General features: G+C 44.9%; 1 protein-coding gene and 1 long non-coding RNA gene across 2 annotated transcripts in view; one reads left to right on the forward strand and one right to left on the reverse strand.

The window, feature by feature from the left end:
• Positions 1-2,730: 2,730 nt before the first annotated feature.
• Positions 2,731-4,296, reverse strand: LOC118985905 (uncharacterized). Its single transcript, XR_005066227.1, has 2 exons — positions 4,027-4,296; positions 2,731-3,022 (listed from the first exon to the last, which is right to left on the reverse strand). It is a non-coding gene; the product is annotated as an uncharacterized LOC118985905 (long non-coding RNA).
• Positions 4,297-4,410: 114 nt separating this feature from the next.
• The window catches only part of STK4 (serine/threonine kinase 4), an 86,722-nt gene continuing 79,093 nt past the window's right edge, over positions 4,411-12,039 (forward strand). The window contains exons 1-2 of the mRNA XM_037044140.1: positions 4,411-4,517; positions 9,845-9,925. Of these exons, the coding sequence (XP_036900035.1) occupies positions 4,483-4,517; positions 9,845-9,925 (116 nt within the window). The 5' untranslated portion in view covers positions 4,411-4,482. The remainder of the gene's footprint in view (positions 4,518-9,844; positions 9,926-12,039) is intronic.

Genomic DNA, 12,039 nt, shown 5'->3' on the forward strand with positions numbered 1-12,039 from the left:
GCCTGGTTCCCTGCGCACGGCGCATGCCCAGTGTGGAGCTGACGTCGCCGATCGGGCTGTCTGGAGCTGCTAGGGCCTCCTAGAGTTGCTAAAACGTTATGGATGAAACAGGGAAAGAGGGCAGGTCCCAGCTCACCTCGCGCTTACATTTAGTGGGAGCTGGCAGGCAAGGACCCATGAGCACATAAAAAGGATAATCTCATGTTATTAGTGCCGTAAGAAAAACAAAACACTAATGCTCTAGAAAGGGACCACGTGTAAACTATTTTAGGTAAGGGGTTGGGGAAGGCATCTCTGACGGACTAATAATTGAGCTGAGACCCGAGAAGATGTAGGCAGAGGTATAGCAAGAGCAAAGGTACTGCCCTGAGGGGTGTGGCTCAGTTCGTTGGATATGGTTCTGCAAAGCAAGAGGTTGCTGGTCCGATGCCCAGTCAGGGCATGTGCCTGCGTTGCAGGTTTGGTCCCCAGTTGGGACCCATAGGAGGGGCAATCAATGGATCTTTCTCTCATGGAGTTTCTCTCTCCCTTACCCTCTTTCTAAAAATAAATAAATGAAATCTTTAAAAAATAAAGAGCAAAGATGCTGAGGCTGTAAACTAGCACCTAGTGCATTATAGATATTATATATACATGATAGCTTAATGTACTTAATGTACTGTACTTAATGTACTGATGTATCAACTTTAGTTGATAAAGATCTTTCGCTGAGGGAAATCAACTTATCTTCAGCTTCATCTAGCTTTAATGTTCCACTTAACATCCCATTTTTAAAAACTGCTTTTTGCTACTTAACATACATTATGCTGTTTCTCTTGCTTCCTGACCTTTGCCTCTTCTCTGCTCTCCTGGAATTTTTCCCCAAATACGTTTTCTCTTTGCCTTACCCTGACTCAACCTATAATCAACTCAAATGTCATCTCCTATGAAAGCTCCACCTATGAGTGAATATCCTCCTGCCTCTGCTCCTATTGCTCCTCTGGTTTATTCCTAATTTAGCATTTACCATTCTGTGATTGTCAGCTTAGTTTTTCTCAACGACTTTGAGGGCTTTAAAGGCAGGAAGTGGGTCTGTATCTATTCCTGCCCAAGACCTAATGGGCCTGGCACCCAATAGGTACTTACGAAATTTCCTGACAAAGACCTGGTCTCTGCCTTCAGGAATCTAATTAAAATTATTTGTTTAAACTCTTAACCCACCAGACTACAAACTTTCTGAGGGCTAGGTGACCATTCCATCCGAAGCCTCGCAGTCCAGCTCAGGCCCCATAGAAGAGGAAAGAATGAACACTTAATGCGGCAGGAGAACCAGACTCACTGCCAATCTAACACCGATGTGGGGCACAGTAAAGGGGGGAACTTTGTTCACTGTGAACAGCTCAGTTGTGAAATAGTTCAGTGGTTAAGCAGACGGGTCATGCTGGAGGTGGAAATGCTGCCTCCAAAGTGAGCGCCAAGTAGACAGAGCAGAACCTGGACTTATATTAAGAAGAGTCCTCGCCCCCTGCTACTGATTGGCCCATTTCTATGCAAATATAATAGCACTATCCTAATTGGTCAAAATGGAGCCACTTTGATTGGTCGATAAAGCTGCAAATGAGGATAGCGATGTGCAATTCCAATGGCCATGAAAAAATCTCAGTCCTATTGGTACAATTTAATCCCAGAAACTCTTTTTTTTTTTTTAAATAAAGGTTGGCTCAGCAGCTAGGAACACAGTGCAATATGCTGGTAGTTCAGTGTGGCTTTTCTGTGAAGCATGGCATGAATGAGGCACCCACGTTTAGCACCAGCTGCTAGGTTCTGTTTATAAATTTGAGCCCAGTTAGTCACCAGGAGCCCCTCTTAGCAGGTAAATTCATTTCCGGGGAGCGGGGGGTACCAACAATAATTTACTCTCTTTTGCCAGTGATTGGTCAAGGGGTTAGAATGTAATCTGATCTGACCAAAGAGGTAAGATATCTGCTGGGGGCTCGTAGGAAAGATTTTCTCCCCTGTAATGAGGTACAGGACTTCAAAATAGCCTCTTCTGCTCTTTCTCCGCTTTGGGTAGCATTGGGTTAAGGGCATGATACCTGGAGGTGTGGTACATTTTGTAAACAATAAATACACCATCATGAGAAGCCAACAAGTTGAGTAGGAGAGAGGAGGATGAGACTGACATTGTTAAGCCAGTGAGTCAACCTCAAATTAATAAACAAGTGCCACAGTGCCTTAGGTCACCATTTAGATGTTTGGTATTTTTCCCCCCAGTTGCTTGCAACTGGATGCATTCTAAGTGAGTGGTATACCACCTAAGTACACTTGTGGCAAATTGCTTCCAAAAATGGCCAAAACAATATTCCCACTACCCCATTAAGAGATAGCTGTGTCTGGCCCTGGCTGGTGTAGCTCAGTGGATTGAGCGCGGGCCTGCGAACCAGAGGATCACGGTTCGATTCCCAGTCAGGGCACATGGCTGGGTTGCAGGCCGGTTCCCCGCAGGCCAACTCCCAGCAGGGTACCCACGAAAGGCAACTATACATTGATGTTTCCGTCTCCTTCCCCTCTAAAGATAAATAAATTAAAATCTTAAAAAAAAAAGATAGCTGTGTCTGCTCTCCTTGAAACTGGGTGGCCCTTCTGGGCCTCCTCCACCAGTGGAAAAGGCGTTATGCACCTTCCAAAGCTAATGTCTATCTTCTGGAAAAATCCTGGGGAGGGGACAAAGAAGGGATGTTTGACACTGTGTATTGATAAACTGACATTTAGTTTTAAATGTTTATTGAGTACCTACTCATCTACAGGGATGAGCATGTGGGCACAACAGGAGGGCAGATCTTTCCAGGAGGAAAAAATTCCGTGGTCAGCAGGGCTTGAACATACAGCAAAAAGTAAGGTCACGTAGGAAAAGTGCTTGGGATTTCAGAGGACAGAAAATTGACTTCTTTCAGGAGGGCCCTGTGATGGCTTCCTGAACTTTGTAGAAACTCTCCTTGATCATTAACTTCCTGAGGGCTCCCACTGCCATCTGTACAGATTCCTAACAGAGCAAAGTGGCAAATAAAACATGCGTTTTTGTGGAATCAGAAGAGTTTTGGGTTAAAACCTTTGCTCTCACTAGCCCTGCATAGGTGTCTTAGCTTCCTTACCTGTAAACCTGGGATAATTCTTACTTTGTAGTGTTGTTTTAAAGATTAAGTGACAACATAGGATTGTAACTGCTACACAGTAGATCCTCAGTAAGTATTTTCTTCCTGTGTCAGGGTCATGGCTCCATGATCCCATTTTTAGAATATGGGGTATCATACACCAGGGTGGACCTCAGAGGTAGTTGCTCAGGTGTTAAATTTCATAGATGGCATAACTTTGAGAAAAACAGGACACTTAAAAACAGTGAAAGTTGCTATGGGTAAGTCTCCTTCTGTAACTGCCTCCATGGTAAACTGAGTGGCATCTGCCTTTTTCCTAACACTCCCTGATGGCGTTGGCAACTGAGAATTTACCAACGGGCAGTAGTTGAAACCAGAGCTCTGAGAGGAAAGGAAGCTCTCTGACTCTTGTGTCCAATTGGAGGGGACACATCAGTGGTTGTCCAGTTTGGTGGCACAGGCTCTAAACTCAGACTAACTTGACTTTAAATCCCTAAACCTATACTATGAGTTTGTGATCTTCACCTTTGTGGCCTTATAGGAGTAATAATCGGACTTATGTTATGTAGTTGATTGGAGCATCCAATAAGTTCATACTATTAAAGCACTGAGGGCATAGTAAGACTGTGTATCAAATAATACATAGTACTGGGAATAACGTTACAGGCTTGATACAATTAAATGAGATAATATATGAAAGCAACTACATGGCAAGAGCTCAAAAAATGTTAGCTATTTTTATGTCTGCAAAGTGACTCAAAGGTGAGGCAGTTAAGCAACAGGGTGGGGCAATTTGCAGGCCGATGCTCTGTGACATGCAAGGCCAGAGTATTCAGGGTCCAGCCTCCATGTGGAAGAATTCCACTGGGTAAGAAAACCAGAAAACCACCAATACCTCCAGGAGTCCCTGGAGCCGCGCTTCCCAGGAATCGCGTACGACTTGGCTGGTTAAGAATCCACTGCTCTTATCAAGCCAGCGCTTCGAACGATGCCTCAGTATCTCCGCCTGAGAAATGAGAGCCTGGGGCCGATGCAGGGATGGGTTCTGGGCCCGGGGAGGCCGACAGTCTTCGGCAAACAGCGCCGCAAGCAGACAACGCCCGATGACGTCTCGAGCCTGGCTGTGGACACTCTGGGGAGGAGCCTTCCTTCCTGCACAGTTCCGGGTCCACCCCCCGGCGCACCACGTGATCCGGACCGCGTCCACACGGCCGCGCCCAGCTCCCCGCGCTTGCTCCGCTTCCGGTATGGGCGGAAAGCGGAAGTGTGGGAGGGTCTGCGGGGCGGGGCTCTGGGAGGTCCCAAGGGAGGATGGAGCAGTGAGCTGGTCTAGGCGGCTGCCGGCAGCGCCATGGAGACGGTGCAGCTGAGGAATCCGCCGCGCCGGTGAGGGGCCACTGGCTAAGAGGAAGGGGATGCGGGGAGGAAAGGCGGGGGCTGGCGGAGGAGAGACATGCGTGTGCAAGCCCGCAGAGAGAAGGCACCTGCGGGGCGTGGCGACTCGGCTTGTAGGGCACCTGCTGAATGGGGACCTCTGGTGGGTGGGGGTCCGATAGAGAGGTGCACGCGAGGGGGAGTAAACGAGGGACTTGTTGGGGAGAGTACTTGCTGTGGGGTCATTCCAGGGCGCAGGAGGGCACCGCTAAAGGGAGTAGCAGCCGAGGAACGCGGGGAGAGCACCTGCTAAGGGTTCGGTGTGGGGGTGGATACGGGGGGAGGGCGATCCTAGAAGGGACTCACTGAGATCGGGGGAATACTGAGGCAAGATGAGATCCTGCGAGAGGTCTAAAGGATGGATTCGGACTAGCAGAGAGGAAGGCTGGGTGGACTTTGTAAGGGAGGGAGTCCCACCTGAGGGGTGCAGTGGCTCGGAGGATCTGATGAGGGCGAAAGCTTTGCTCCTAAGGCTGAAGGTGTACCAAGAAAGGTCTGGCCAGGGAGGGCTTCGTGGAGCATAGCATTTAGGAAGATGATCTTGGCCTCACTCTAGAATGGTGATGACATCTTTCATTCCCGGTATCCACTGTCTTAGTTCCCTCACATCCTTCACGGCGCTTAAAAACTCAATGCTGGGAGGTAGATAAGGAAATACGAGAATGCTTCCAAAGTGGGCAAATTGAGGCCTGGGAGAGTTGAAACGCAGTCCTGAGAGTTTCCTTCTTTGCTCTGGGTCTGGGTCATTGCTTTTTTCAGGCCTCTATTGTTTTGCCAGTATTGGCCCCAGATCCTAAGCTACCTGGAATTGTTTTAAATCAAGCTGAGCCTGCAAAGTCTCAGAACTCCTGGGCTGGTTGCGGTTGTATCATTGCTTTGCTCTGTGGACACCAGGGTCTTATGTCATTCGACCACATCTGGAGAAAAGTAGACAGTAGAGATTGAGGGAGTCTTGCTTCTCTGAGGTGCAGAGTAGTTAGTTAGCTTGTGTTTCGCAGAGACCTCTGACTTCCTGCAGCAGAATGAGCACCAAAGTAGGAAGTGTTCGTTGCGTGGGAGTGCGGGGCAATAAAGAGGTAAAGAGAAGGGATTGCCACCCTGGGCTGCACGCTTGGGGTTTGTTTGAAGTACACAAACTCTGCAGAAGGCAAATAGCTGGTTGGGACGGACACCCTACTTGGGTGTGCTGAGACTGAAATAGTAATGATTGTTACCCTCATACAGCACTTACCGAGTGCCAGACGCAGTGCTCAGTGCTTTCCAGGTCTCCTGTTGAACCAAATGAAATTGCTGATATTTGACCATTTTTGACCTATAAAATGGTAATGTCATATGATTCAACTTCTTTTTTTAAAAAAGATTTTATTCATTTATTTTTAGAGAGAGGGAGAGGGAGAAAGAAAGAGAGGGAGAGAAACATCGGTGTGTGGTTGCTTCTTGCATTCCCCCAACCTGTTATCCGGCCCACAACCCAGGCATGTGTCCTGACTGGCAATCAAACCGATGACCCTTTGGTTCTCAGGCGAACACTCAATCCACTGAGCTGCACCAACTAGGGTTGATTCAACTTCTTATTGACCCATTTGGTCCCCACAACAGTCCTGTGAGGTGGTTATTTCTGCATCTCTATCTTGTAGGTGATAAAGCTGAGAGGCATGGAGAAGTTAGTGATTTGCTGGGGGTCCCACAGTTACTAAGTGGCAGAGTTGGGATTTTAATCCAGGCAGCGTGGTCCAAAGTCCATGCTCTTACAGCTTGACTCTGATGCCTCTCTGGAAGTACCCTTATTTCCCAGGTTCTTTGTATGTCAACAAGATTTGCTAAAGCACCATAGTGATCCAGTTATAAATGTACAGTGGTTACATAGCTTTCTGAAATATGTTCATTCTTTTTCCAGGGCTTAGCTTTAATTGAAAAGAGGATCAGGCGTCTGAGTTTTGTTTCTGCCTTTGCTTTGTGTTATGTAATCTTGGGAAAAAGAGTAAATTTTTCCTTTTTTTTTGAACACTCATTCCTTTGCCTTTTGGGTTTTAAAAATGCATTTGATGTGCAAGAGAAGAGGGTCGCAGGGCCGAATTTTCGAGTGACTCGTCCTTTCTTGCTCACATGACTAGGGGACTGCCTAGTTTGCAGCAGATTAATTTATTATCATTTGTACTGGTTGTTAGGACTGCAATTTGGTTTTGCAGACTGAGTGAGTTAGATAAGAGAAATGTATTTTCTCACAGTTCTGGAGGCCGGAAGTCTGAGAATATGGTGTCTGCAGGATTGTTTCTTTGGAGGCCTCTCTCCTTGGTCTGTAGGTGGCTGTCTCCTTTTTATGTCTTCATATCTCTTCCCTTTGTACCCATCTGTGTCCTCATGTCCTCCCTTAAGGACACCAGTCATATTGTATTCGGGCCTACGCCATGTGGCCTAATTTTACCGTAATTAACTCTCTAAAGGCCCTGCCTCCAAATAGTCACATGTAGAGTTACTTCATCCTATGAATTGAGGAGGTGGGAACACATTGCTTTTATTTTCATTAGAAAAGACTTCATCAGTTTCCCTTCTGTTCTGTGTTGTAACCTACCTGTATCAAATACTGTGTGGAAAGCGGGCCGCCGATGCAGACATAAAATGAACCTCACTAGAGCCCTAAGATGAGAGAAGGAAGTTTGAGATTTAGCCAGACCTGTGAGTAACTACTTCACAACCACCCTTATATCTTTTCAGGGATCTGGACAGTGTATGTGTTTCCAGCAAGGGACAGCAGTCCCAATGCAGGAAATGCTCCTTGTGTTCACGAGTTTGACATTTGCGTGTGACTCAGTGAGTGATGCTAGATTAATGTTGATGGTCACGTAGGAGGTTGATTTTTTTAGTGGGTTGCTGTTAGGTAACAGTGTGGTGGAAGGGGTAGAGTGCGTTTCTGGGATGCGAGCCATCCACGTGGCCACCTGACTTAGGAGAAGAGTATCCGCTGGTGTCTGGTCCATGGAGGATGTGTCAGCCAGGCCTGTTTGCTTGTGAGCGAGCGATGAAACTACCTAGGCCCTGGGGAAGTCTTGGCCGAGAGATGAATCGTCAGCTGGCTGTTTCGTTCCAGCGCTCCTTTCACAAAGAGTCACAGTATAAAATATCATGTCACTTATCAAAACATTTCCCTTAGAAATCCTGTTTGGTGATAACCCCCTGACATGTCTTAGGGTGAAATTCTGTTTTATTTCGAGAACTCACAAAGATTTCTGGTAAAAGTTTATGCTTCCCCTCGTTATATTCATTAACCCATTTAACAAATATTTGTGGACCACCTCTGGGTTATCAGGCACCAGTGATACAGAGCTCTCTTAAGACCAACCTAAAACAAACAAGAAAGCACTTAGATTGTGTTTTTAAAGTGTCTGAGCCATCCCATCAAATTGGACGTGTGAATATTATCAGAGGCTCACAGCTGTCTCTTCGCGCAGCGGCGGTTTCCTCGGTTGTGCCGCCATGGTCGCCGGATAGTCCAAGTTGTAAGTTTTGCTTTCTGTAAACCACAGAGTCAACACTTCAAAAGAGCACATTTGATCTCCCTTTACATAAGCTGTTTATAAAACGTTTAATTATACTTGAGGAATAAGGTCTTGTCTGTTTATATAGTTATAAATGCAGTGCTTCCCCAAAACCCCTGATTTGTGAGATGCCATTCTAACCTCAGAGTTCATCGAAATTTCGCTGCTGCAGTTTGAGGAGGAGTTTCACTTCAGCCCTTTATGGTGGGCAGCTGGGAATTTTTGATGATGTCACTGGAATTTAATATTTAGGACCTGTTGATTTTTCAAAGGTCAGTGTGGTCATTTTTTTGCATTAATTTTTCAAGTTATGGCACTTACTGACTTGGAGCAAAACTGCATTTCTCGAGTACACAGTCTTTGATGTTTAGAAAGTTCTATAAGATTATCCTTTTGAGATCAGTGTTTGTCAACACCGTTTAGAGTGTTGTTGTTGTCTTCTGGTTTTGTTATTTTTCTCTAGGAAGTTACACATTTGTGTGTGTATTTTACATTTCAGGGTTTTTTTTTAAATTGGTATTGTTCAGCTAGTTCAAACTTTTTTCTGTACAAAGAAATTGCCAGTGTGACCACTTCATATTTCACCACTTCCTGAGCTCTCTTTTCTTTGTCGCCCTTTGTAGGTTCAGGAAGTCACTGTGTGGAAGATACACACACACACAAGTATTCCTTAGCAAGCTCCTTCAGTAAGCCCACTGATAATTTTTAGAGGTCTCAGAGTTTTAAAAATATTGTTAATGTGTAACCTCCAGTGTTTCTTACCATTGTCTAGGGTAGTCAGAAAAATCTGGATTATCTGGAAGTTGGAGCAACCCCCTGTATTTGATTCGGGGGGCTATTCACAGGCGCAGGGGAGAGTCGTCGTGATACGAACCGAAACTCTCAGCTGCCTGGCTGTCTTTCACTTTGGGTCATGTCCAAGCATGTACTTTCCATTACCTGCTCCTGTGATACCTGTCGAATGTCCATTTCAAATAAATTATCAACAGCTTGCTAAGGGAGAGCTGGGGTCGTCTTTTCTGAAGAGACAGTTAGACCATTTTCATTCACGGAGCCTTAAAATTTAAATGAATTCTGAAGGTTGCATCTAATGCTTGAGTCTACTCTACTAGCATTTCAGTCACATGACAGTTTTTTTTTAAATGAAATCTTTTCAAAGTGTTTTTTAAAGACTTTATTTATTTATCTTTAGAGAGGAAGGGAAGGAGAAAGGAGAGAAATATCAATGCATGGTTGCCTCTCATGAGTCCCCTGCTGGGAACTGGCCTGCAACCCAGGCATGTGCCCTGACTGGGAATCGAACTGTGATCGTGTGGTTTGCAGGCCCGCGCTCAATCCACTGAGCTACACCAGCCAGGGCTCACGTGACAGTTTCTTTTCTGCTCAAAGTCTCCAGTGATGGGGACCTCAGGTCTCCTTAAGGCCATCTAAACCACTTTAGAACCACCTTCATTGTTTAAAAAAAAAACAAAACGAAACGCTTAAACTTGTTGGATGCTGAAGTTAGCCTCGCAGTAGCTCTCCACCATCTGGTCCTGATTTTGCTCATCAGAGAGACCCATGGTATACTGCCCTTCACCTTCCCTTAAAAATCTTTTACTTAACCTTTGTTGCTATTCACTTTGTTGCTGAGGACTCCGTAGAGAAATTCCTAAGACCCTCCTTTTAAAATAAACGCTGTATTTCGTGTTCTAGTTGCCAGCACATAAAATTTAATTTGTGTTCCTGTTTCTTCGTTCACAGGCAGCTGAAGAAGTTGGATGAAGATAGTCTAACCAAACAACCAGAAGAAGTGTTTGACGTCTTAGAGAAACTCGGAGAAGGGTGAGTGTAAAGAAATAGGGGCCGGCCAGGAGGCCGCCTTCATTTTCTTTCCCCAACACCACAACCCGTCCTGTGTCAAGCTTCTGCAAAGCCAAGGAGGAGAAAGGGGAGTGATGCTTCCGGGCCCTGCTCTAGGTGCGGTGGGAGGTGGATTTACAGTGTGGAGTGCTCTTCCCTCTTCTCCCCAGTCACTGCTGCAGACGGGTTTAGTGATTCCTGGGGTTTTCAACCCCAAGGACGTCTTTTTCTTTTTTTTTTTACTCTCGTAGAATTTATGATTTGCATGATTTTTATCTGTTTAACGGATGGCACTAATTAGTTGATACTTCATTAAAAATTTTTATTAGACATTTTTATTTGTAGTTCATAGCTTCTGATTAATATGCAATAGTTTGTTTCCATGAGACATGTAATTCAGCATTTTAGCTAGTGCAATACTGTGAAATATAGTAAATAAATCAAGGACTACCACTAGTTTTATAGCTTCCTAAGAGATCCAGAACCCCAGGTTGGGAACTAGTGGACTTCTTAAAACACAGATTTGTGAATGAGTTTGTAATATACCAGTAAAGCGAAACTTAGTAATAGCCAGTGGCCATTATTGACTTTCATACTATGTAAAAGTTACATCATAATTTTTTGTACATTTTCATTCTTGTGTGTTTATTTATTCTCCTATAATTACCAGGACATTTAAAATATTAAGGATACCCCAGCTTAAGTGTTCGTTGTTAATTTTTGAATAGGTAGTTCATATGCAAAATTGGAACAGTATAAAAGTGTGTACAGTGAAAAAGTCTGCCCCTTCTATCTCAGCCACAGATGCAACCAGTATCACAGTGTTTTATGAACCCTTCAGAAATAGTTTGTTTAAATGAGCAAATAAGTGTGTGTGTATGTGTCTTTAGGGAGGACTGGTTCAAGGGAAGACCTGAAATACTAACTTTAAAAAATGTCTGTTTACTGTATGTTCAGATTTCAAATGTCTGTTGTCTAATTGCTGTACGCTCATTAAAAACATCTTATGCGTGTCATTAAATTATTTGGGGGGTTAGTGTCACTTATGTCTAATACAGATCAATCAGAATGTTAAGCCCCCTCCTGGCTGATGGAATAGGTTTTTTTCATGGATTGTCTCCATGTGAAAAAATCAGTCATCATCTTTTTGTAAGTTGAGAAAATAGTCTCTGGAGTCACACGAGAAATCCAGCCGTGAAGGGAAGTGAAAGAAGACGCCATCTGTGCTGCCCAGAGACAAGTGCGACATGAATCTGAAGCCTGCAGTGGACTTGGCAGCATTTAAAGGTACGGGGAAGCAACAGTCCTCTCCGTCCCACCTCTTGCCTGCCACTTTCAGCTTTAGCTTTGGCATCCTTGCCGTTTTCCTCGGAGAAGTGAGTCTGAGGCCCTTCATCTAACAATGCTCACAGGTTGAATAAGATAAGGCTAAGTTGCCCCGGCTGGTGTAGCTCAGTGGATTGAGCGCGGGCCTTCAGACCAAAGGTTCACGGTTCGATTCCCAGTCAGGGCACATGCCTGGGTTGCAGCCCAGTTCCTGGTGGGGGACACATGAGAGGCAACCATACATTGACATTTTTCTCCCTCTCTCTTTCCCTTCCCCTCTAAAGATAAATAAATAAAATCTAAAAAAAAAGATAAGGATAAATCAGGGCATAATTGACCATGTAACTGACTTGTTTCCTTTACTTTTTAATAAAAGTGCGTGACAGTAGTAAGGGTATAGACTTTGAAGTTGGGCAGACCTGTGTTAAAACCCTCGCTCTGCTGTTTATTGGTCACAGTAAATGAGTGAGCCTGAGCAAGCGGCTTCATATTTTGAAGCTCCACAACCTCGGCTGTAAAATGGGGGCATTAGTAGCTCCCTCGTAGGGCTATGTGTCGAGTATGAATTACTTAGTCCAGTGCTTGTCACATAGTAAGTGCTCAGTAAGTGGCGACTGTTACTTTACTTTTAACTGTATCAGCTACAGCATTTTTCAGGCCTTCTCATGTCAAATGAAGTTAAATCTCAAGCCTTCAAGCATATTTAGGTGTCGCTGAAGGGAGCTCTGTTTGGCTCGATTGGGTTTGGGGAATGTCAAAAGAAAAGTACA

Source organism: Sturnira hondurensis, unplaced genomic scaffold (genome assembly GCF_014824575.4).
Source record: "Sturnira hondurensis isolate 20B ecotype Veracruz unplaced genomic scaffold, ASM1482457v3 Scaffold0004136, whole genome shotgun sequence".
In the NCBI taxonomy this organism is placed as follows: Eukaryota; Metazoa; Chordata; class Mammalia; order Chiroptera; family Phyllostomidae; genus Sturnira; species Sturnira hondurensis.